General features: G+C 33.0%; 3 protein-coding genes across 4 annotated transcripts; all 3 read left to right on the top strand.

Annotated features, from left to right (window-relative positions):
- Positions 1-4,958: 4,958 nt before the first annotated feature.
- Positions 4,959-7,895, top strand: LOC126660855 (probable receptor-like protein kinase At2g39360). Its single transcript, XM_050354549.2, has one exon. It carries the CDS (start codon positions 5,189-5,191, stop codon positions 7,646-7,648), a length of 2,460 nt encoding a protein of 819 aa, XP_050210506.1. The 5' UTR covers positions 4,959-5,188; the 3' UTR covers positions 7,649-7,895.
- A 4,404-nt stretch (positions 7,896-12,299) lies between these two features.
- Positions 12,300-15,723, top strand: LOC126662224 (putative protein FAR1-RELATED SEQUENCE 10). 2 transcript variants are annotated; one of them, XM_050356133.2, is made up of 5 exons: positions 12,300-12,585; positions 12,695-13,592; positions 13,734-13,769; positions 13,857-14,300; positions 14,625-15,723. In XM_050356133.2, the coding sequence occupies exons 2-5, from the start codon at positions 12,747-12,749 to the stop codon at positions 15,234-15,236; spliced, it is 1,938 nt and encodes a 645-aa protein (XP_050212090.1). In that variant the 5' UTR covers positions 12,300-12,585; positions 12,695-12,746; the 3' UTR covers positions 15,237-15,723. The 2 variants fall into 2 exon arrangements, with proteins under 2 accessions (XP_050212090.1, XP_050212089.1); XM_050356132.2 differs by having other exon boundaries at positions 12,301-12,585; positions 12,695-13,769.
- A 5,089-nt stretch (positions 15,724-20,812) lies between these two features.
- Positions 20,813-25,665, top strand: LOC126660512 (protein RDM16). Its single transcript, XM_050354063.2, has 6 exons — positions 20,813-21,501; positions 22,576-22,860; positions 23,002-23,433; positions 23,547-23,741; positions 23,825-23,985; positions 24,586-25,665. The coding sequence occupies exons 1-6, from the start codon at positions 20,854-20,856 to the stop codon at positions 25,454-25,456; spliced, it is 2,592 nt and encodes an 863-aa protein (XP_050210020.1). The 5' UTR covers positions 20,813-20,853; the 3' UTR covers positions 25,457-25,665.
- The last annotated feature ends 353 nt before the right edge of the window (positions 25,666-26,018 follow it).

The following is a 26,018-nucleotide window of genomic DNA, read 5'->3' as shown; positions in this document are numbered from 1 at the left end:
TTTATATCTTTTAATAGATCCATCAGACTTTTTTTTAATCTTATAGACCCAATGAGAACCAATATCACGTTTTCCTTCACGAAGAACACTAAATCCCAAGTATGGGTTTGATGAAGAGCAGTTAGCTCCTCAGCCATAGTACGCTGCCAAAGAGAGTCAAGAATTGCTTCTTTGAAACACGAAGGCTTAGAGAGACAATGAATAGAAGCAAGAAAGGAAATAAATGAACTTGAAAGATAAGAATAATCAAAATCAAGTTGTCTAGTAGACTTACGATTTCAGACAGGATATCGATGTTCAGTAGTATCTGCCGTCTCAGAAGATGGTTGGGTAGAGATTGTAGTTGAGGGGCCAATAGGAGTGTCAGAATTTCCAAGAGGAGGTAGCTCATCATCAGCAGTAGTAAAAGGATCAATACAAACAAGATCAGACATAGACATATTGTGGGAACGGCCAGGAATCGTAAAATAAGGAATATGTTCAAGAAAGACAACATGACGAGAAACATATAACTTATGACTGACTGAATCAAAACAACAATACCCTTTCTGTACTGCACCATAACCAAAAAAGACACATATAGTAGACTGAGAAGTTAATTTGCTTCGTTCAACATGAGGAAGAAGAACAAAACATGTAGAACCAAAAACGCAAGAGAAGAATAATCTGGGGGACTACCATACAATCTTTCATAAGGGGATAAGGCAGAATTATGAGAAGTAGGAATTCTATTAATCAAATAAACAGAAGTAAGTGCTGCCTCCCCCTAAAATTCACTAGGAACACTAGTAGACAATAAAAGTGATCGGCCAGTCTCAAGGATATGCTTATGTTTACTCTATTTTGCTCAAGAGTACCAGTGCAAGAAATTTGGTAAATAGTACCATCTAGAGCAAGAAGTTCCTTAAAAACATTAGAAGTATATTCCCCCCCTAAATCACATCTAAAGCATTTAATAATAGCTGCATGTTGAGTTTTCACAAGAGATCGGAACTCATTATTAATGTCTAAGAAGTCTGAGCGACGTTTCATTAGATAAATCCAACAATAACGAGTTCAGTTATCAATAAAAGAGACATAATAACGAGAACCCCCTTTTGTAGAAATAGAAAAGGGTCCCCAAACATCAGACTTAATAAGATCAAAAGGTGCAACAAATATAGTATTACTTTTTAAAAAAGGCAAAGCAGAAAATTTTTGCTACTTTACAGCCGCTGCAATAAAAAATGTCATGAGTTTTTAATTTTCCTAAAACTTCAGTAGAAGCTAAAAATTGCAAATGAGACCTAAAGACATGACCAGGGCGAGAATGCCACAAGTAAAACACAGACGAAGAAGGACTCAAACGAAAAGATAATATATCCATACCAGGAACAACAGTCGCAATCTTAGGAGTTTTGAACTGATCCAATATATAAAGTACTCCTTCTCTATGGACGATCTCAATCATTTTTTAAGACTTTGGATCCTGAACATAACAAGAAGAAGAAGAAGAAGAAGAAGAAGAAGAAGAAAAAGAAGAAGAAGAAGAAAAAGAAACTAAGCAACCATTATCACAAAACTAACCAACAGACTGGGTATGTGATAAATATTAGATAAGGACAAAGAAGGTGTAACAACCGAACCAACACCTTGCAAAGGCATAGGTGTACCGCTAGCACTTATAATTGGAATTGAAACTTTAGGAGTTAGAGAATTAAAAGATGACAAATTAGATGACATGTGATTTGAAGCACCAGAATCTAAAATTCAAGAGGAAGAAGATATACCTTACGAACTAGAAGATAAACCTATTTGAGATGAAGCTGACATAGCATGTGGCTAAGATGCAAGAAACTGCTGAAACTGTTCAATCATTGATGGATTTAAAGAAGAGGTTGTCATTACATTGTGAGGACAAGGAAGAATATGAGGTCCATTATGAGGAGTTGGTGGTCGGTAACTCCACTGATAAGACTGCTGATGGGGATGTTCCTGAACATACTGCTGCTTTCTTTTATCTAACTTTGGATATTATGATTTTCAATGACTTTTCTGCTTACAAAAACCACATTCATCCCGAGAAACAGTTCCATAAAGCGTAAATTGAGAATTGAAATTCGGTGCGGAGGCATGGAAAATATTAGTGGATTAGAGGCTGTAGAAACTTCCTTAACAACAGAAGGCTTAAGACAAATTTCTTCAGCCAAAAGTTCACTAACAACAGAATCAACAGAAGGCAGCGGATGACGATGCAAAATGGACCCTCGAAGTCCTTCAAACTCATCACGAAGAGCCATAAAAAATTGTACTAATATCTGCTCCTCTCTTCGTGCAATATAAGCCCCAAAGGCGCGTAATTTAGCAGATTATGTGAGAGCCAATTGATCCCATATTTCTGTCATAGCATCATAAAATTTCTGAATACTCATGATTTTGGAATTATCCACGTCCCATTTATCTAACAAAGTCACATAATCAGCAGCTGAACTATCCTCAAGTTTAACAAAGGCACCCGAAACATAACCTCGTTTTTGTTTACCCTTTAGAATTTTTTTCATCATATAACTCCAATATGCATAATTTTTACCATCTAACTGAACACTAACTGCTTGAAGCGAATCATCTCGACTTTCAGTCATATCAATAAAATCAACAACAAACTAAATCAACTTATTAGAGAGAACAAACCCAAAAGACGAGTAAAAGAAATCGCCAACCGGAGAGATAAATCAATGGCGAGATCGAGAAATTGGCATTAATACCATGATAAGAGTAATGAGACAAATAGCAAATAATATTGATAAAAGAAAAGAGAAGATGGAGGCTAACATTAGAAGAGAAAGCCTTAATCTCTAAAACAAAGGTATATTTGGCAAAATAATTTAATGAGAAAGTATATTTGGCATTACTTCAAATCTTATACTTGGCAATATTTCAAGTCTTATACTTAGATTACTTTTCAAGTCTTATACTTAAATATAGGCTAAACTAAACAATCATGACTATACTACCCTTATATAAGTATACTATAACTATCTTACTAAGATTATACTTTTATAGAAAAAAACAATAAATATTGATTTTTAATATTTTTAAAAATGAAAATATAATAAAAGTAAAGGCCTTATAGGATCTTATAAAACATATATTTATCAAAAAAAAACATACATAAACATATATTTTAAACTAAAAAAATACAATTTTAAAAAAGACTAAATTTATTTTGAATTCTTAAATTATACAGTTTTGGTTTGTCAGATTTCTCAATTTTTATTTGTCTTCCTCAAATTTTTAAACATCGTTTCTTTAGTTCATTAGATCCCTCAACTTTTATTTGGTTTTTTTATATTCTTAGATTTTCGTTTTTTGATTCATTAAATTTTTAAATGGATCTCCGTTTAAGAATTTAATAAATTAAAAAATTTAAAATAGTTAAATAAAAATTAGAAAATTTGATGAACCAAAATAATATAATTTGAAAATTTAAAATGAGTTTAGAAAACAAAAAAAATGAAGAAAGAAGTACTACAAAACCAACTACCCATTTATCCATTCACAAGGAGAAGGTGAACAAATCCATCCACACAAAACACATAAACTTATAGAACTATTATTACATAGCTGTCTTCCTTTTTCTTTAATTATTAGTAGTATTTGTTTTGCTGTCTGCTCAACCCAACTTTTGACTCTCCCATTCACTTTTTTGTTTTTTCCCTTAAGTTCTACGCATTTGTCAAAACCATGCGTTTATTTGATTACCAAGTCTTTTTACTAAATTAATTACTCTCCTTTTAATAAGTTCCTATAGAATTAGTTAATGAACAAAGGATCACTTTACCCCCCGAACTTGGCGCAAAGTATCAAAAACGTCCAAATTAGCAAAACGGGATCACTTTTACCCTGAACTTGTCAAATTTGGTACAAAAACCCCCCTCCCCACTCTCACCTAAGAGAGTGAGGCACACTTTCTGGTTTTAGGGGTGGTTTTTTTTTCCTAGGTGGTTTTTAATGGTGAAATATTTATAATGATCCTAATTTTTTTAATATTTTATAAATTAGTCCCTAATAATTAAAAAAAACAATTTAATTTAAAAACTTTATACATCAAAACTAAATTAACTAAAAATATGAAGGACTTTTTCGTACTTTTTTACAAAATAATTTTAATTTTTTTTAAATTATAATCAGCAGCTGCCGGAAAGTTTTCCGGCAGCTGCTGAGTTCGTCTCTGAGAGACGAACTCCGTTCGTCTCTCACAGAGACGACCGGAGTTCGTCTCTCAGAGACGAACCCAGTTCGTCTCTGTGAGAGACGAACCCAGTTCGTCTCTCACAGAGACGAATCTGGTCGTCTCTGTGAGAGACGACCTGGGTTCGTCTCTCACAGAGACGACCGGAGTTCGTCTCTGAGAGACGAACCCATCGTCTCTCACAGAGACGAATCAGGTCGTCTCTGTGAGAGACGACCTGGGTTCGTCTCTCAGAGACGAACTCGGTTCGTCTCTCAGAGACGAACAGTTCGTCTCTGAGACGAACCGACTCGAACCCAGATCTGGGTTTCCAGATCTGGGTTCGCCGGAGAATTTGAAATAGGTGGTGGGTGGGTTTCGGGCGGTTGTTGTTGGGTTTGGGCGGTGGTTGATGAATTTTGGGTGGTGGTTGGTAGAGGTGGAGGAAGACGGATAGCGGCGGTGGTGGTGTAAAAAAAAATCCGATAAATTTATTGTTTTTAAAATTTAAATTAAAGATTTAATTAAAATAGATTAATTAGGGTTAAATATTTAATTAGATTAAGTTAATTAGGGTTAATTAGAGTAAAATTAAAATCTCACTCTCCAATTAGGGTGCCACATCAGCATAGGGGTGTTTTTGAAACGGTTTTGCCAAGTTCAGGGTAAAAGTGATCCGGTTTCGCTAATTTGGACATTTTTGATACTTTGCGCCAAGTTCGGGGGTAAAATGATCCTTTGTTAATTAGTTAATCAAAGTCCTCTTCTTCTTTGAGCAACGTGTTGCTGCATACTAATTATTACATACTTTAATTAGTTGAGTTCGTCATCATAAAGAATTACTACTCAACTTTTTAATTGTTCTTGTTCTTGATTTTTTGTCATTTTTGAGAGTACCCTTTTGATTTCTTGATAGTTTTTCTTGTTGGGTTCTTGCTAGATTTTGATTTTGTTATCTGGGTTGGTTCATTTTTGGTGATGATGAGCATAAAAAGTTCAGGTTTTTTTAAGTTGGTTTTTTTAGTTTTATGTTTGATTAGTGTTTCTTCATTAGGGTATTATCCTAAAGATAATTACTTGATTGATTGTGGATCATTAAGTAATAATTCAGCTGGGAATCGTGTGTTTGTTTCTGATCAATTCTATTCAAATCTTGTTTCAAGTCAGCACATAAATTTAGTTAATTCTAGCTCTAATTCAATTCCAGTCTCATCTTATGATAATTCTCTGTTCCAAACTGCAAGAATTTTCAATGAAAGTTCAGATTATACTTTTTCAGTTCAAGATTCAGGAAGATTTTTGATTCGTTTGTATTTCTACCCTTTCAATTCTGCAAAATTCAATCTCACCACAGCCAAATTCTCAGTTTTAGCTCAAAATTTCACTTTAATTAAGGATTATAAACCAAATTCTAATCCTGAAGTTAGAGAATTTTCTTTGAATGTAACCTCTAATAGAATAATTCTTACTTTCAAGCCATTTGCTAATTCATTTGCTTTTGTTAATGCTTTGGAAGTTTTTTCACTGCCTGATGAGGTTATTCCTAATGGTGCCACCATCATTGGTGGTCAGGCTAAACATTTGAGTCTAGTGAACAAGGGTTTAGAAACTGTTGAGAGGGTTAATATGGGGAATCAAACCGTTCTTCCACAAAATGATAGTTTGTGGAGATTATGGAGCTATGATGGTCAGTATCTTACTCATGGAAACATAGGAAAGTTTTTGAGTAATGTTAAAGCTGTGAAGTTTACGGCGAACGGGCCGACGGAGAATTCTGCTCCGGCTTCTGTTTACGGAACGGCTACTATATTGAATTCGGAAAATGATCCTAACACCAATGCCAATGTGACATGGTTGTTTAGTGTCGATCCTGGTTTCGAGTATCTGGTTCGGTTCCATTTCTGTGATATATTTAGTTCAACTCTTGGAACGTTTTACTTTAATGTTTATGTTGGTTCCTCTTCAGTTGTACAGTTCTTTGATCTGCGTAATCAAACCAAGACTTTAGGTGTTCCGTATGTTCGGGATGTGATTACAATGGTTAGTAGTAGTGGTATGCTAAATGTGAGCATTGGTCCCTCTATCAACACCCCTTTTCCAAATGCGATTCTTAATGGGTTGGAGATAATGAAAATAAGCAATTCTAAGGATAGTCTTGATGTTTCGGATTCCGTTTCTGCGGACAGTTCGGCATCGAAGATGAGAGTCATTGTAATAGTTGGATTGGCTGTTGGAGTGTTTGTTGTTGTTGTTATTGCTTTTGTTCTCTTTGTGGTGTGCAGACGAAAGAGACTAGCGCGTCTCAAGGCAGTAAATGAGTTTGGGATGAATGGAGAAGGTAAGTATCCCAATGGGACTAGCATATTTTCTGCTTCAAAATTTGGGTACCGATTTCCTTTCGTTGTGATTCAAGAGGCTACGGATAACTTCAGCGAAAGTTTGGTTCTCGGTGTTGGTGGTTTTGGGACGGTTTACAAGGGAGTTTTGAGAGATGAGACAAGAGTGGCTGTAAAGAGGGGGACCTCTCATTCACAAGGCATTGCAGAATTCCAGACTGAGGTTGAAATGTTGTCTCAATTCCGACACAGACACTTGGTTTCATTGATCGGATATTGTGATGAAAGAAATGAAATGATCATAATATACGAGTACATGGAGAATGGTACTGTCAAAGATCATTTGTACGGATTGAATCATCCGAGCTTAAGTTGGAAACAACGGCTTGAGATATGCATCGGAGCAGCAAAAGGACTTCACTATCTTCATACCGGCTCAACAAGGGCGATCATTCACCGGGATGTCAAGTCTGCAAATATACTACTAGATGAGAATTTCATGGCCAAGGTTGCTGATTTCGGTCTCTCAAAAACCGGCCCTGAAATTGATCAATCACATGTTAGCACAGCAGTAAAAGGAAGCTTCGGATATCTCGACCCCGAGTATTTGATCAGACAACAATTAACTGAGAAATCTGATGTTTACTCCTTTGGAGTAGTCATGTTAGAAGTTCTATGCGGGAGACCCGTTATCGACCCATCTCTACCTAGAGAAAAAGTGAATTTAATTGAATGGGCATTAAAGTGTCAAAGGAAAGAGCAATTGAAGGAAATTGTAGACCCTCGTCTTGAAGGTCAAGTCAATCCCGAATCTTTGACGAAATTCGGAGAGATAGCGGAAAAGTGCTTGGCCGAATGCGGAATCTATAGACCATCAATGGGAGATGTGTTATGGAATTTGGAGTGTGCACTTCAGCTTCAACTTCCGGGGAACGAAGAGCAATCCGGTGTTAATGCAACACAAACTCGACAAATGAACCATGTTAATAGCTTCGAGGCGAGCGTATCGAATGCACAAGTCAGCATAGGAAGCATGGGAGATATTGCAGGTGTGTCAATGAGCAAAGTGTTTGCAAAAATGGTGAGAGATGAAATGAGGTAGTAAGATTGCACCAATTCAGACACAAAATCGAATGCAGAGTGATGTTAGTTGAGCATACTATAATATTATACTGTACAGAAGGGTTGAATTCAAATTTGTTGATTGTGTATTATTCTTTAAGAGTTAGATAGATTAAATTCAAGGAGCACACATTTATTTTTGTAATTCATTTCAAATTTGTGATATTTCTGTGATTTTATATATCAACTATACTCTATTGAATGATGTTATTTTTTTCTTAGATGTATGATTATGCTTCCTACTTTTTTTTTTTTGAATTCATGCTTCCTACTTAAATTTGATGCTTTTGTTTTTCTATCATATGTAATATCATTATATGCTAGAAACAGCAAGATAAATCCAATAAGCATCTAAAAATAGGGGTGGCCATGGTTCAATAACCGGTGGTTCTAAGCCGGTTTGGCAACTGACCGCTTCCGATATCAGCTGGTTCAAATTTTTTTAAAAAACATTTTATAAAATTAAATTTAAATACTTAGAATTAAGTTAAATTTAAAATTAAGTTTAATATAAATGATTAATTATACTCCAATTTTAAAAAACCCATTTAATAAATAAAAACGTACATGTATAGTAATAAATAGTTTAAAGTATAATGTTTTAGAAACTATGATTTAGAACCTGAATCAATGATTCTAGTTTAAAAGAAGAGAAAATTACACCAAATCACCCAAAAATTGAAAAGTTTACATTAGTGACTCATAATTTTATTTTTTGCAGAAATCACTCATTTTTTAAAAGTCATTTTCATTGCATACCTCATTTGGGTTTTATTACTTTTATAACCTCACTTAAAGTTAGAGTTTGAAGCAAGGGGTTAGAGTGGGTGGTTGGTGGCTGGCTCTTAGATGATCAGTTAGTAGTCGGACCGTCGGCGGTGGTGGTCGAATTAACGGCGCAGCTGAGATGGTCGATTCAAAGACAAATCAGAGATGGTCGATTCATGGAGTCTGCAACTATGTGAATGTTTTCTAACGAGCTTGATGGTGAGAGTTATGGTGGTGAATTCGTTGGCGGTCGGACCAGCGGTGACTAGACCGCCGGTGATCTAATTTTCTTTTGTAAAATTTCATTGCAACTATCTTCTTTTTTTAACTTGGGATCAGTTTTGACCGGAGCTTCATCTGAGTCTGCTAGAGCTTGCCGATGATGTTATTTTCCAAATGTCTAAGGTTCTAGTTTGATTTGTTGTGTGTGTAAATACTTTGTTTGTTCGTTTAGATGGAGTTGGAAGCTAGCCGATTTTGGTGATTCTGAAACTTCCCATTTGATTGTAGTTATGGTGGCGACATCGATGGTCATCTGTTGTTCTTGTGTTTGGTTATTTAATTTTGATTTATTTAGTGGCAGAGCTGATACATGATGTTCACATTTTTCTACCTTCTGCATAATTGGTACTAATACTTAAGTAGTACTAATTAATTGAATCAATGTTAATTTGTTTAAAATTTTGAAATATGTTGTCAGTAATCAAATTTGTTGGGTAACAAATAAAGATAATAAGAAACAATTTAAGTAATTGAAGAATTGTTGTAAGAATCAAATGGTTTGATGCAAATAAACTAATAACCTGACTATTAAATAACCAATGATCTCATCTATATTGATAATTTTGCAAAACTTTCTGTTTGTGGATATCAAAATTGTTGTTTGCTTATTACGTATAGTGTGCAATGTACTTTTCCTTTTGACTATTTGCAGGTGATACAATGAATAGCAAACCTTTTCATTAATTTGACAAGTTATATGTTTGGAGTATCATGCAGTAGATGTACTATATTACGAGCTTTGTCTATTTAGTGTAATGATTATATGAAACATAGTTTACTAGTATATAGTTGAAGAGTAATGTTTGCAGATCGTTGGAGTTAACCAAATAGACGAGCCTTTTGACTGGATAGATTCAAAAGATTGTTATCTATCATGTGAAAATTAGAGAGAAAAAAGAGGTTCAAATACCTTACTTCATTGATGTATTTGATAGTTTAAAAAACCAAAAATCAACTTAATGTGAACCTGATATTAACCTACATCAACTGAACTGCTTTAGTTTATTTATTTTTTTGCAAAATTCGTCTTGTTGCTATTTACAATCTTATCTGATATAATTTAACAATAGAAAGATTAACAGCTTAACAATTCATTTGATCATATAAGCTGAGCTTGATGATGGTACTTGTGGTTGCGTGTTTATGGCCTAACATATGAAGTTGTAAGTAACTATTTACATAAGAATTTTTATTTGGATTCATCAAAAGTTATTTACCATTTTTTGCTAATCAACTATAATTAGCACAAACTTATCAGTTTGTGTTCTTTTTTTCTAAAATAATATCATTTTAATTAGAGGTTGTGGTCAAAATTCAGTCATTTTTTCTATTGACCACTGGCCTGATTCTTTTTATTTAAATTTGTGTATTATTGAAATCCTTACCAATTAAAGTAAATTCTTAATAAGCTGATTATAGTTTTAAAATAAATTTATTAATAATTTGTACTAGTAAAAATAAACTTATGAAATGAAAAATAAACTAATAATTATTTAAAAATAAACTATTTAAGGTTTTATAAAAATTAAATCAAAAATAAATTTAAAATGAAATTAATGTAGTATTTGACAGTATATACAACCGAAAATCAACTTGATATGAACCTGATGTGAACCTATATTGAACTATATTAATTCAACTTTTAATAAAATTTGTCTTGTTACTTTTTACAACTAACATTTTATATTGAGAGAATGTTGAAATTTAATGTAATATACAAATTAAATTTATCTTTTAAGTGAAATATATTCGACAGTTTATAAAAACCGAAAATTAACCTGATGTGAACTTGATGTGCACCTATATTAACTGAACTACCTTAATTCAAGTTTAAATAAAAAAATTATTGTTGCTCTTTACAATTTGAAAACATTTTATATTGAGAGAATTTTGAGATTTAGTGTAATCTACAAATTTAATATCTCTTTTAAGTGAAATGTATTTGACTACCTATAAAACCGAAAATCAACCTGATGTGAACCATATAATAACTTATATACATTGAATTGTCTTAATTCAATTTTTAATAAAATTTATCTTCCCGTTTTTTACAAATTTAACTGACATTTTATATTGAGAGAATTTTGAGATTTAGTGTAATATAAATATTGAATATCTCTTTTAGGTGAAATATATTTGACAGTCTATGAAACCGAAAATCAACCTGATGTCAACTTAAAGTAAATTTTATATAAATTGTTACAAAAAATTAAATTAACTTTAATCAAATTAATTAAAAAATTATAATATTTAAAATAAAATTATAAAATAAAAAATTAAACATAATTTAATAGTAAATAACAACAACAACATGAACCTACTATAAATTCAATGTGAACTTAATATCAACTCAATATAAAATTAGTATCAATTTACTGTAAACTAATTTAAAATTGGTATTTAGTAAAGTGATTATACATCTAAAATTAACTTACTCTAATCAAATTAATTTATTGAGAATTTATATTGTTAAAAAATAAATTTATAAATTAGTAACAAATAAACTATTATATAATCTTCGTATACTTTTATTAAAAAAATTGCATTTTGTTATCTGGATTATATATGTGATAAACATCAAAAAAATGAACCACCAAACTCCAGTAACATGGATCTAAGCCATCTTATAAAGCTATGACATTATAGTTAACAGTAAAGTAATTTAAAATTGTCACATTTAACAAAACTTATAACTATGTCTAAATATAGCTAATACTCATTCATCTCAAAATCTAGACCAGCATCACAGTAATCCATAGTAATAGGTGCAATGTTGAGATCATCGACAACAAACATCCTCCTTCCCTGTTGATCTTTTTTAAAACAACTAGAATAAACTTCCTCATGGAACATAGACAATATCCACTAACAAAACAAATCAAATCCTATTACCTTCAATATCTTAATAAACTGTGCTTAATCTGTATCCTTTAAGCATCATCACCCATACCCACTGCTTGAGGTCCACATAAATTGAAAACATCCGACACACCAAAATCCAATAACCCTCAAGCAAAATTTACCACAACAAAATCAACACATTCAAAAACTGAAAAGGATCCAATACCAAAATACAGACTTCACTTGACAGAAAATTGAAGACGCCTACAAAAAATCAAAAAGCACCAAGAGGTTCTTTCTAGAGGCATCTGATGTAGAATATGCATATTTAAACGGCCGGACTTTCATTAGACCGTCGCCGGAATTCGTCGATCGCCGCCTGACCGCCATTTATCTACTGCCAAATTAGATGGTGGAGACATAAGATAATCCCAGTAGTGAAGGTTAAAAGATCCAATTGAAGGTTAAAGTTGTCATATTTTATTTTAAAGTTAGTTTATTTTGGGGTATGGGTGATTTGTGAAAAGTTTTCTTTCTTATTGAGTGATTACTGCTAATTATAAATTTTAGAGGTAAAAATAATAGAAAGGTGCTATTTTAGGGGATTTGTGTAAAAAACCCTTAAAAGAAGTTAAAGCGGCCCGTCTCCCGTCTCCATCAGGTTCAGACCCGAATTATAATTTGACCGGTTTCAAGCTGGATTTGACTAGATCGGCTTACGATTCAACCGGGCCGTGGCCACCCCTATCTAAAAATCATAATTTTGCAGAACTAGAATAAAGCTATGTAAACCCAACTCAGAAACTAACCAAAGAAACCAGTTTGATCGAAGAAAACAAAAACCAGAGTAAATCTTCTGTTTTAGTGTGATAAAAAAGTATTGAGAAAACACCATTTTTGATGATATTATTCAATTCTCATGTCCTATAGTATTTCTTTCTCTGAAACTTTTCTAAAACCCTAAAACCCCATCTGCTCAAATTAATTTAAGTTGACTTCTTTACTCTCAATCTCATGCTGTTCTTGGTAAGCAATTCTTGGTCCCTTTCTTGTAATTCCAATTTTTTTGTGTTTCTTGTAAATATATAGTTACTTGTTCTTAATTTGTTTCTCTTGTTGTTCTATTTTATTTTAGGTTTGATTTAAACTAGTTGATGGTGTTCATAGATTTAAACTTAGGGTAAGAAATGATTTCTATACCACCAAATAACATATGGATGAGGAGGCAGCAATGCCCATGTGGGGATTGGAAATGTTACATGACTCATGAAGGAGATTCTAATGAATCTTCAACAACATCCCAGTTCATAAAGAATCAAACTTTTCAATGTGAACCTATGGTTTCCCCATATGTCGGAATGGTGTTTAAGAGTGATGATGATGCATTCGAGTATTACGGAACTTTCGCTAGGAGAAACGGGTTTTCCATTAGGAAAGAAAGGTCTAGATTAAGCCCGCAATTGGGTGTTTATAAACGTGATTTTGTTTGTTATCGTTCGGGATTTGCGCCTGCTAGAAAACGGCCTAATGGAGATCTGCAGCATAGAGATAGGAAATCGCTGCGGTGCGGATGTGATGCAAAGATGTATTTGTCGAAAGAAGTTGTTGATGGGGTTTTTCAATGGTTTGTGGTGCAATATAGTAATGTGCATAATCATGAACTTTTGGAAGATGACCAAGTGCGGCTTCTTCCGGCGTATAGAAAAATTCAAGAGGCTGATCAGCAGAGGATTCTATTGCTTGCGAAAGCTGGGTTTCCGATACATAGGATTGTGAAGGTGTTGGAGTTAGAAAAGGGTATTCGAGGTGGACAATTGCCTTTTCTAGAGAGAGATGTTCGGAACTTTGTTCAAAATCGCAAGAAAGTTGTTCAAGAAAATGATGCTTTACTCATAGAAAAAAGAGAAAATGATATAATGGAACTTCTTGAGGCTTGCAAGACTACAAAAGAGATGGATGAAGAATTTGTTTATCAGTATACGGTTGATGAGAATGATAAGGTTGAGAACATTGCATGGTCATACGGCAACTCTGTACGTGCATACGCATTATTCGGCGATGTTGTTTATTTTGACATTAGTTATCACTCTATCACATATGGTATGCTATTCGGAGCGTGGCTTGGAATTGAAAATAATGGGAAGATTATAATTTTTGGTTGTGCTCTGTTGCAGGATGAAACACTCCGGTCCTTTGTTTGGGCTTTGCAGGTGGGGTACGTAAATACTGTGTTGATTTTAAACATCTCCATGTTAATATCATACTTATGATGATCATATTTCTGGCAATTGATACAGGCTTTTATCCATTTTATGAAAGGGAAATGTCCACAAACAATTCTATCTGATCTCGATATGACGCTTAAGGATGCCATAAGTAGTGAACTACCCAGCAGTAAACATGTTATGTCGGTATGGAGTATTCTACCCAAGTTATACAGTTGGTTTTCTCTTCCTCTAGGCAGTCGATATGCAGAATTTAAATCCAAGTTTGATGAGTTATATCATACTGAGAGCACAGAAGAATTTGAGCTTCGATGGAGTCAAATGGTTTCCATATTTGGACTTGGTTCAGATAAACACATCGCTTTACTCAGCTCTCTGAGGGCGTTCTGGGCTCTATCGTTCGTGCGAGGCTACTTTCTTGCTCAAATGGCAACGACAGAGTATTCAAAGTCCGTAGATGCATTTTTCAAATTAGTCTGCAGCACGCAAACTTGTTTGCGAAGCTTCTTCGAGCAGGTGTGTCTATTATGAGAGTTATTATGGCGCATACAATGAGAATTTATCTATCTTTGAAATCAAATTTCTTGGAATTAAACGAAAAAAATAGATAAAAAACCGCTTTGATTTCAAAGAAAGTACGATTAGTAAACTAAAATTCCTTCTTGATCTAAAGATATACAATAAAAAAATCATTTTGTTGGTCAATATATACAAAAACTAGAAATTCCAACTATTGATCTGATTGATTGGTCAGAGTTGCACTGTGGTTTAATTATTTTGTGAAAATCTATTAATATGTGTGTAAATAATTGTCTTATTCTTCTCTTCGTATTCTTGCAGGTTGGTATTTCTGCCAATTGTCAGAACCGAACACATTATGAGATGCAATACATGCTCACGAAGACTTGCATACCGATTGAAGAGCATGCACGTGGTATTCTTACGCCTTTCGGCTTCAGTGCTTTACAAAATGAATTGGTGTTAGCCTTGCAATATGCTGTATCGGAAATGGCTGACGGAACTTTCATTGTACATCACTTCAAGAAGATGGAACGTGAGCATTTTGTAATATGGATACCAGACGATGAGCAGATACACTGTTCCTGTAAGGAATTTGAATCTTCGGGGATATTATGCAGACACGTCCTTCGGGTATTCATACAGAAGAACTATTTCCAGCTTCCTGAAAAGTATTACATAAGCAGATGGCAACGGGAAAGTTCTCTAATTTTCTATGATGAGCAATTTACTCAAAGTAATGATGGTGAATGGCTTCAAGAATATCAGTCTCTTACTGAAACTCTATTTAAAGAGTCAGCAATAACAAAGGAGCGCTCCGACTTTGTTCGTAGAGAACTCCCAAAAGAATTGGCAAGGCTTGTCGGTGAGGTTAGAGACATGGTGGAGAGTGATGGAGTTGCTGTAGATTTGACATTTTCACCAACTGGTTAGTTTAGAATCTGGTGGAAGTTCTTTATGGGGAAAAATTTCAGGAATGTACAAGGTGATGGAAGATCATTAAATATTTGCTGCTTGTCATTGGTTCTCCTTCATGAAATTCTACTGGAGGCTCCAAAGAATGCCAATTCGAGACAAATGAATCTAAGGTGCTGTACTCTTTAACATATCAGAAATTTAGTTTCCTAACAAATCTAATTGACAGCAGCAGCTTTGAGAGTGATTGAGTGCAGCAGCAATATGTGAAGCACTTGAGACTTAACTTTGCTCTTCTAGGAGTGTAAATGAATCGAATCGAATCGACTCGCTAGTTACTAAAGGTTGACTCTAAAAATATATAAAATTAACTTGATGTTAGGCGAGTTGAGCTCTAGTTCGAGCTACTCGAATCAATTGCTGAGTCGAATTTGAACATTCAGATATTTGGCTCGACGAGCTCGCAAGTCTATTCGAGTTTTAATTAATTAACCCTTTTTTGTTATATTATATATTTATGCAGTGATGAATCGAATCGAATCGAACCTAGACTTTGCTTCTAGAATCTAGGAGGGTCTAAAATACACATCTAAACGAAAAAAAAGAAAATAAATTAATACTGCTTTATTTTCTAAAATTGTTGCACGGATAGCAGTCATTTCTAATCAAGGACTACCATACCATATATAAAAATAAATATCTAAATTAATAATATTTTGTTTTATAAAATTGTTGCACGAATAGCTTCATTGTTAAATAATAAGTACCATACAATAGTTTAATAATTCTCTACTATAACGATCATATTATATTGGCTTAATTATTTAAAAACACCCCACGTTGTAATTTTTTTTCGTTTATACCCCGACCTAGGAAAATTTTCAATTGTACCCTATTTTGGGTTTTTTGTTTTCATCTCTACCCTGAAGCACTAAGTTAATATTTTTTCATCTAAAAAAAAGTTAAAATAGTCTTTCATTTTTAACCTATATTCTAATTAAACATAAATATTATTAATTTTACAAAAGCACCATCTCTTTAAAAAATCAACTAATTATAAAAAATTAAAAAATTCCGAAAAAACCGTCGTCCGCCGCCGCGTGTTCCTCCATGGAAGGAGGAACAGCGATATGTTCCTCCATGGATGGAGGAACAAATCAGTTCCTCCATGGATGGAGGAACAGTGTTCCTCCTTCCATGGAGGAACATGAAGGAGGAGCTGATGCTCCTCCTTTTCCGGAAGGGGGACGGCGGCTCCGGCGAAGGTGTTTAAAAAAAAAAAAATTTGTTTAAATTTAGTGACGGATCGGAGAAGTATGATGGTAGATCGAAAAGTTTTTTTAATAATTTTTTTTTAATAAATTTTTAAAAACAATTAATTATGTGGACTTATTTAAACTTTTTTAAAGTTGAAGGACTTATTTGTATTTTTTCAAATAAGAAAAAATATGGTAAAATCCTTCTATTTAATTGTTATTAACGTTTTTATCCTTAAAATATTTAAATTATCAATTGTACCCTTAGTTGGGGTAGAGTTGAAAACGAAAAATCCAAAATAGGGTACAATTGAAAATTTTCCTAGGTCGGGGTATAAACGAAAAAAAATTACAACGTGGGGTGTTTTTAAGTAATTAGGCCTATTATATTAGTAGTTTTGACGATATTTTTGACTTAACCATTTTTTGTTTTTGCGATTATTTTTTTCAATCCAAATAGGTTGAATTGTATATCTAGTTTTTAGAGAAGAATTGGATTGGAATGAGTGTCGATTTTAACCAAAGTAGTTAAACTCATTTTGGTTTAGTTACTAAGTAGTAGTTAAATGTAATATTTTAAAATTTGATGGACCGTCCAATCGAAAGACTTGTTTGAGATTTCAACTAATCAAGCATGTAGAAACCAATTCAATAAGAACATAAAAATAGAAAAATAAGATTTTTTAATAAATTGACATCTTAAATTTTTAGAATTTAAAAACATAAAATTCATAATAAAAATTTAAAAATAATTAATGGCAACTTGATAAATGTATAAGAGTATTTTGAAACATTTTTCAAGAATTTGTTTTTGCATATACTTCATGCATGAGCAAACAAACGGTAACGGAAATTTGATAAGAATGTAAAGTTGTGGATTTTTCAATTGTTTTTTTTATATATATTTTGTGCCAATTCGAAGGAATAAATTGATTCTTTATTTACTTTAAAAGACTCAAATAGCAATTTGCCCTTTTAACTTATAAACAATTGATAATTAATATATAAATTGACTTTGTAGATAAATTTATTGATTATGGACAATTGACTCTATCTATATCTATTTATACTATAAATAAAAGTGCCGATTAGGAGGGGGGAGGGGGGAACAGGCACATTCACGTTAATATCCATTTCATTTATAAAATTTAATTATTAATTAAGCACTATTAAAATAATAATTAAAGTTAGAATACTAACTAAAATAAACTACTATTTTAAGATAAATTAGAACACTAACCAAAATAAACTACTATGTTGAGATAATTGTATAGAATATTGTATAGAATGCTAATTAAAATAGACTAATTTGACTATTTAATTATTACTATGTTAATTATTTTTTTAATTGTATAGAATTCTAAATAAGGTAAATTATTTCAATGAAGTACTATTTTAATTTTTAATTTATATTTACTATTTATTTATTTACAATTATAAAATTTGAGTACCAATTATTATTTTTTAAATAATTAAAACAATCATCTAAAGTATTTAATAAGATAAATTATTTCAAATCAACCATTATTTCAAATTTTATTTGATAATTTGACGAGTCATACTACAAGCTACGTGTAAACATGTAAAGCGACACTAGTTTGACAAAATACCCTCTCAACTTGTAGGTTTAATTACTGAACTAAGCCTTTTTTGGGCCTAAATTACATGGTTACCTTTTTATCTAAAAAATTACATGTGTACCAGATTACACAAAAAGATTACAATAAATACCTACTTTCGCTGATGTCAGCGTGCGTCATTATGCACTGACATCAGCGCGTCATCTTGTATAGTGCACCAGCTGGTGCACTAGTAACTGACCCGCGCATGACGCGCAGGTCAGTTAAATGATGTGTTCACTCTATATAAGTGAACACATCAAAACGATTCCTTTTTCTAAAATTATAATAAAATATTATTTATATATATATATATTCTAAAAACTATATTTACTTATTTATTTAAATTATGCTAAAAATAATATGATCTTTATAAATTTATAAAAAATACTAATATTTATTTTTATTTTAAAAATATAAATAATTAAATTAATTAAAAAAATACCAAGACCAATGTTAATTTTAATTTTAAAAATATAATTAATTAAATCAACTAAAAAATACTAATATTAATTTTTTTTAATTTTCAAATCAAGAAATGAATTAGATATATTAAATTGAAGTTTAATTAATTAAATTTTTAAATTGTTATTTTTTATTTTTGTCGATTTAATTGAATCAATTTGATACATACAAAAGACATTTAACATATTTCCAATACACATTTGATATATATTCGTTTTCGAAATTTTTTCCTTATTTTTATGTCTTTTTTAAGTTCTATTGCTAATATTTTTATACATATCAGAGACTTGTCGAATATTTAATTCAATCAACCGATGTATTTGATACATACAAATGGTATTTGAAAACTGTATTTAATGAATATCCGATACATATTTGTTACATCTCCGATAAATACCAAATACATATCTGATACATATTTGATATATGTTCGTTGTTTGAAACCTTTTTATTTTTTTATGTCTTTTATTGATTTTTAATTCATGTTGTACATTTGTATTTTATATACATATTTAATACACCTCAGATACATACTTAATACGTTTTCAATACATATTTAATACATAATTTATACATAATAAATATTTTTTTAAAATGTATTCAATAGATAAATCGTTAATACATAATTTATACATGATAATATATATATATATATATATATATATACATATATACTTAATACATACATAATTTATACATAATAGAATCATGAGGGTACTTTGATAATTTTGTCTTTAATTAACAATAGATGTGACTACTATTTTATTTTTTATGACAAAAAAGCGTATATTTTTTCTATTTTTATGAGACGGGAAAAATATTTTTTTATGTATTTTTATATTTTAATATATTTATAATTTTTAAAATTAAAATTAATATTAAATAAATAAATAAATATTAATATTTTGAAATCTATTTAATTATTAGTATTTTACATATAGATTTTAAATAAGTAAATAAATAGAAAAGATGAAAAAAATTAAATAAACCATTTGTTTTAAATGTGAGGCAAAATTTAAATATTAAATAAGAAAGAAAGTAAATAAAATTTTTAATTAATAAAAAAAAAATAGGTTAGCTAACTGACCCGCGCGTCACCCGCGGGTCAGTGTAGCATGTACACCAGCTGCTAGTGCACATGTCCATGCGTCAGCAGGCCTGACGCGCGCGTCAGGCCTGCTGACGTCATTGTACGTAAAAGCTGTATTTTTTTTGTGAAAAATTGTACCATATGTCAGCTATTTCATAGGGAAAGGTACCGCATGACAAGTCACCCACTTATTTACACAGATATGTAACTTACTCCAACTTGTAAGCTAATTGTCCCTTAATTAACAATTTTTTCTCTCATCTTGAAAGATAATTTGTCAAAAATTCATAATTAACAAATTAATAATTGATTTGTCTATAAAATTAATTTTTATGTTAATTATTTATTGTGTATAAGTTGAGAATGTAAATTGCTATATAAGTCCAATTTAAAATGTAATAATCGGTCCGATCATAAAAACCGACCCGACCCGAATGATTTTAAAACGAATACCGGATATGAAATGCCCCATTTCCACAGTTGCTTTTAGTAGGGGCCGGCATGGACCGGTTAACCGGTTCACGAGGGTAATATGTAAACCGGTTCATAGTAGTTCGGTTTTTAAAATTAAAAACCCAAACCTAAAATTTTAAACGGTTAACCATTAAATCGGTTAACCATTTAAAACGATTTGGTTTTTCAGTTTTACGGTTTATAACTATGTAACCATTAAATATAGTCTAATAATTAAAATTTAATTTTCATTCTATTTAATTATTAAAATATAAATTTTATTTATTCCTATTTTAATTAGGTATATAAATATTTTATTAAAAAAATAAAGTTCTTTCAATATATATATATATATATATACTCCTAAAATAAAAATATATTGATAAATAAAATATTTTTTATATATCTTTTTATTTAGAATTTTTATATGTGTAGATTATAGAATATATTTTATTTGAATAATTAAAAATATATGTATATATATATATATAATTTATAAAAATATATATTATTTATAAACCGGTTAACTGGTTAACCACAGTTTTTAAAATTTCAAAACTTAAACCATTAACCATAAAAATCAAAACCTAAACTTAATTTCTTAAACCGGTTAACCATATTTTTCGATTTGGTTTTACGATTTCGGTTCAATTTTACAGTTTGACCGGTTTTTTTTGCCCACCACTAGCTTTTAGCACAGAGGAGAAGATAAACAACCAAATGGAATTTTAATTAAACCATAACCCTAGCTAATGGATCGAACCTCCGATAGATCTTCCTCGAAACGCTCCCGCGACGAACGCGACCACCGTGACTCCGTAGAAGACCACCGTGACCACGACCGTGAACACAAACACCGATCTCGAGATAAAGACAGAGACTCCGATTCTCACCACCGTCACCACCGCGACCACCATAGATCGGACCGGGAAAGCCACCGCGAACACCACAAAACATCGCGGTTGTCGTCCAAGATTGAAGATGGAGAGAGCTCTCGAGATCGTGAATCATCAAAGCGTGAGAAATCTCGCGAACCGAGTGAAGACTATCATCGGGAGGATCGAGAGCGGTCACGTGAGAGAGAGAAATCACGTGAGAGAGAAGATTATGCAAAGGTTTACAGAAGGAAGAGGAAGGATAGAGTAGACGGTGAGGATACTGTTGATGGTGAGAGTGAGAAGCGGGCTAGGGTTTCGTCGTCGGAGAATAAGAGAGAGAGGAGGAGATTTGGTGGTAAAGCTAAAGAGGAAGAGGAGGAGGAAGAAGAAGATAAGGAGTGTAGTAATGGTAATTTGGGAAATAATAATTCAAGTAGAGTAGGTTATTCAAGTGAAATTAAGTTTAAAGAGGCAGTGAATGATGACACTACTGCGAATGGCGGCGGCATTGCTACTCAGAATGTGAGTTTTGAGTCTTACTCTTGAGTGTTTATTTATATTGTTTAAATTAATAAGTTTGATTTACTTATCTGGTATTGAAAGATTTTGGTAAGTAGGTTGCATTGTTGCTTGAATTGGTTTATGATATTGCTTGTTTGGTTTCAATACTAGAGTTAGATTAGCTAGGATAACATGTTGGGAGTGCAAGGCTGGTGATTTGGCTTTGGTGTATATGCTTAAAGCTGAAATTTCAGTTATTTATCCTTGTGGTTTCTGTGACTACTACTGATACATTAATATTGTTATTTTTATTTTAAAATGTCTGTGTGATTGGGGTTTGGGTGTGTTAATGTAAAGTCTGGAACTGATTTCTTTACAAGGGGCGTGCATCTTTTTTAGGAATTGATTTTTTGTGTGCTGTAGTTGGAGTTCAGTTCGTTTCCTGTGTTATACCTCCTGTTTGTTAATTAAGCTTGGATGGTTGAATTTTCAATTACGATTGTAGGTTATATAGTATTATGGGGGATTTATATTGTAAATTAACTATCTGAAATGCGATTTTTTTTAAGTTGTATCTAAGTTTCAAATGACCTTTCTTTTATGTGGATAAGATATTAATTCTGGCTTAGTACAGTGGCATAGTTTTCTTGAATTGCTATTGTCCAATTGGGATTTTGCCTTGTCCTTATCCTTGGTGATTCTTTTTTCTATTTTACTTTGAATGACTTTGTGAGGTACAATACACCCAGCTCTACAAGGTCGTACCTTGTTATATGAGTAGTGTTGTTGAGTTTTGTCATTTTGGTTTGTCTTCATTTGGAGTTAGATTATTCAAACCACATGATGAGGACATGCAAGCTTTGAGTGATTCCTGCAAGAATTATTTTTTGAGGAAAATTGTTTCTTCATCTTTTAGAGCCTTTAAAGAGTTTAATTTGGTGGAACTGTTTTCAATGCCAAATTACTAAATATTATAAGCTTGTTGTATATATGGAAGTTTTTATTTTGTCCTTAATGGGCTTCATTAGCTTTCTCCTAATGTTTGATGTCATTTGGGCTTGAATGTTGACATGCCAGCTTAATTTCATGTTTTAGGGTGCTGCCTCGGAATCATTCACTGAGACAGCCAGCACTGTGGTTGAGAACTCTATGGCCCCTGTTCATCCTCTTCCTACCAAGGTATCTTCAATTTCAAACACAAATGAAAATAAGGGAGTTAGTATTACCAGAATTCATGAGGTTCCTGGAAAATCTAGTACAGATGGGACATCTTCAGCTGCTGGGAAAAGTGGAAGTCTATCCCTTGTTGCTTTAGCAAAAGCTAAAAAAGCTTTACAAATGCAGAAGGAACTTGCAGAGAAGCTGAAGAAGATACCACAGGTAAGTGTCAACTATGGCATATCTATCACACATGTATGTTTTTTCCACTCAGCAATTACTCACTCACTATCGTCCTAAAGATGCCCGTGGGTTTTCTTGTTTTTTTTGGCACATTAATCTTTGTTAGAATTATTGATGTAGTTGAACAAGAGCTCAAGTTCAGGCGGTAAAGCACAATCTTTAATGAAAGAGCAGTCATCTGGTTTTGGAGCTGCACAGGGGTCAGCTCTATCAACATCAGTTGCTAGTAGTGCAGTAGGTACTATGTCAAATTCATCTGCTGCTGGAAAGCCTCCTGCAAGTGATCTGGCATCGGTTCCGGGACTTGCTAATATAACCAATATTGAAGCTGTTAAGCGTGCTCAGGAGCTTGCTGCTAAAATGGGATTTCGTCAGGACCCTGAGTTTGCTCCTCTTATAAACTTGTTCCCTGGACAAGTGCCTGCAGAAGTTTCTGTGGCACAGAAGCCTACCAAGGCCCCTGTACTTCGTCTAGATGCACTTGGCAGGGAAATAGATGAACATGGAAACCTAGTGAATCTGACTAAGCCAAGCAACCTTAGCACCCTGAAGGTATGAATATCTTTTAAATAGGAAATAGGAAATATCAATTATATTTTATTTGTCAATTATGTGATCTTTTTCGTTAATTTCTCATTTCTATGCTATGCCCATAAACTTTGCAGGTGAACATCAACAAGCAGAAAAAGGAAGCTTTTCAGATTCTTAAACCAGAATTAGATGTTGATCCTGAATCAAATCCGCACTTTGATCCAGCTATGGGGATAAATAAGACTAAGCTCTTGAGGCCCAAACGATTTTCTTTCCAGTTTGTAGAGGAAGGCAAATGGTCAAAGGAAGCTGAAAGTATAAAAATTAGGGTAATTCTCATTAGCTCTTAATTTTGTCTTCTTCTTTTATTCAACATCTAACTGTTTATATGGTTTTCATCTGGTAATTGCAGCATCAATTTGGAGAAGAAAGTGCAAAAGATAAGAAGGCTAGACAAGCATTACATGCAAAAGCAAAAGTAGCTCCTGATATAAATCCCAATCTGATAGAGGTATCAGAGAGAGTTATAACGAAAGAAAAGCCTAAGGAACCAATTCCTGAAATTGAGTGGTGGTAAGTTAATTGTTTATCTAAATGTGATCCACGTGATGGATAATTAGCCTTTATTCGACTCACATTTTGCATTCAACCTGTGAATTATGATTATCCATCGAGTATTGAGATGGAGTGGCTGGCTTGTAACCTTGGCTCTGAGCCTTTATGAGTGGCTACAAGTCTGAAACCTATATTGGCTACTCGGCTCGGTGGGTTTTAACTATTAATTTTACTGTGCTTGGGTCTGTGGATTGCTTTTGTATATGCCTGGGAGTTTTTTTTTTTTGTGCATTTGCATTTGTTGTCTGTGTGAGAGAAAGGTTTAAATAGATGGGAGCAGATAACATTTATTTTCCTGGTAAAAACAAATTATGACCTAAACTTGTGGTCCAAATATTATGCACAGTTCTTTTTTGTAATATTGTTTTTCTTCCTGGTCCTTTCAGAAAACTAATATTTTAGCTGCTATCCCACTAACTGAAGTTCAGTGGGTTTTTAAATTTCTAATTTAGATTGTTTTATTTGACTTTGAAATCTCACAATTTGGTTTCTTAATCAGTTATTAGTCCTATTTGTTGATTGCAGACCTTTAAGTTTGTTGTGGTTGATAAATTTCAGGGATGTACCACTCCTGTCTGGTGGAAGCTATAATGAAATTGATGACTCTAATATAAGCGACAAGCTAAAGATGGAGAAGATGACAATCTATGTAGAACATCCGCGTCCCATTGAACCCCCTGCCGAGCCAGCTCCTCCACCACCTCAGCCTCTGAAGCTTACAAAGAAGGAGCAGAAGAAGCTTCGTACTCAGCGTCGTTTAGCCCGGGAAAAAGATAGGCAGGAGATGATTAGGCAAGGCTTAATTGAACCCCCCAAACCCAAAGTTAAAATGAGCAATTTAATGAAAGTTCTTGGCTCTGAAGCTACACAAGATCCGACAAGACTTGAGAAGGAAGTTCGTACTGCAGCTGCAGAGCGTGAACAAGCTCATATTGACAGGAATATTGCACGCAAACTCACTCCTGCCGAGCGCCGTGAGAAGAAGGAAAGGAAGCTTTTTGATGACCCAAATACTGTGGAAACTATGGTGTCCGTGTACAGGATCAATGATCTTTCTCACAAGAAGACTCGTTTCAAAGTTGATGTTAATGCTTATGAGAACCGCTTGACTGGATGTGCTGTAATCTCGGACGGAATCAATATTGTGGTTGTGGAAGGGGGAAGTAAATCTATTAAGAGATATGGGAAGCTAATGTTGAGGCGCATAAACTGGGCAGAGGCTGTAGATGAAGAAGAAGATGGTGATGATGGCAGTGATGAGAAGCCTGTGAACAAATGCGTGTTAGTGTGGCAAGGCAGTGTTGCTAAATCGAGCTTCCATAGGTTCTCAGTACATGAGTGCCTGACTGAAGCTGCTGCTAGGAAAGTGTTTGTAGATGGTGGTGTTGCTCACTATTGGGATCTTGCTGTCAACTTTTCTGATGATTAAATGTGAGTGCTGTCCTCCATTACTTTTCCGTTTTAATGATTTTTGCCAAAGTTGAGCATGTTGGCAGTGAAGAGTATAATATAAATAACTTTGATGCTGTGTTCAACTAATTTTTGTTAGCTCATTTGTGCACTAGATTTTCTGTAAAGTGAAGTTGTCATCATGCATACAAAAAATGCGATTAAATGATCTTTCATAGTCGAGTCAAATGATGCTTCGTTTTATTTTTTATTATTTGTCGGCAGAGGCGAACACGTTTCTGGAATTCACATTAACTATTATGTAGTTACTGTGTTTCTGTGATTTGATTATCGGGCGACATCTAGGAACTAGGATGTTACATTTAGATGGGTGTTCCATTTCGACGGTGAAGTTGGACAGTCGGTGCATATAGCATCCAGTTTAGTTTGGCGATGCTTTGCGTTTGAACAGTAGATCCTACTTTCAAATTCAACATCAGAATTATTAATTAAACAAGCAAAGGGTCAACCCGGTCCCTAAACTTGTGACCCGGGGCCTAATAACTCACAACGATTTTGATCAATTATGGATAATACTTTCT

The sequence above is a fragment of the Mercurialis annua genome, linkage group LG8, assembly GCF_937616625.2.
Source record: "Mercurialis annua linkage group LG8, ddMerAnnu1.2, whole genome shotgun sequence".
Lineage (NCBI taxonomy): Eukaryota > Viridiplantae > Streptophyta > Magnoliopsida > Malpighiales > Euphorbiaceae > Mercurialis > Mercurialis annua.
Note: the sequence above shows the minus strand (reverse complement) of the source record. Positions and strands in the feature narration are given on the sequence as shown.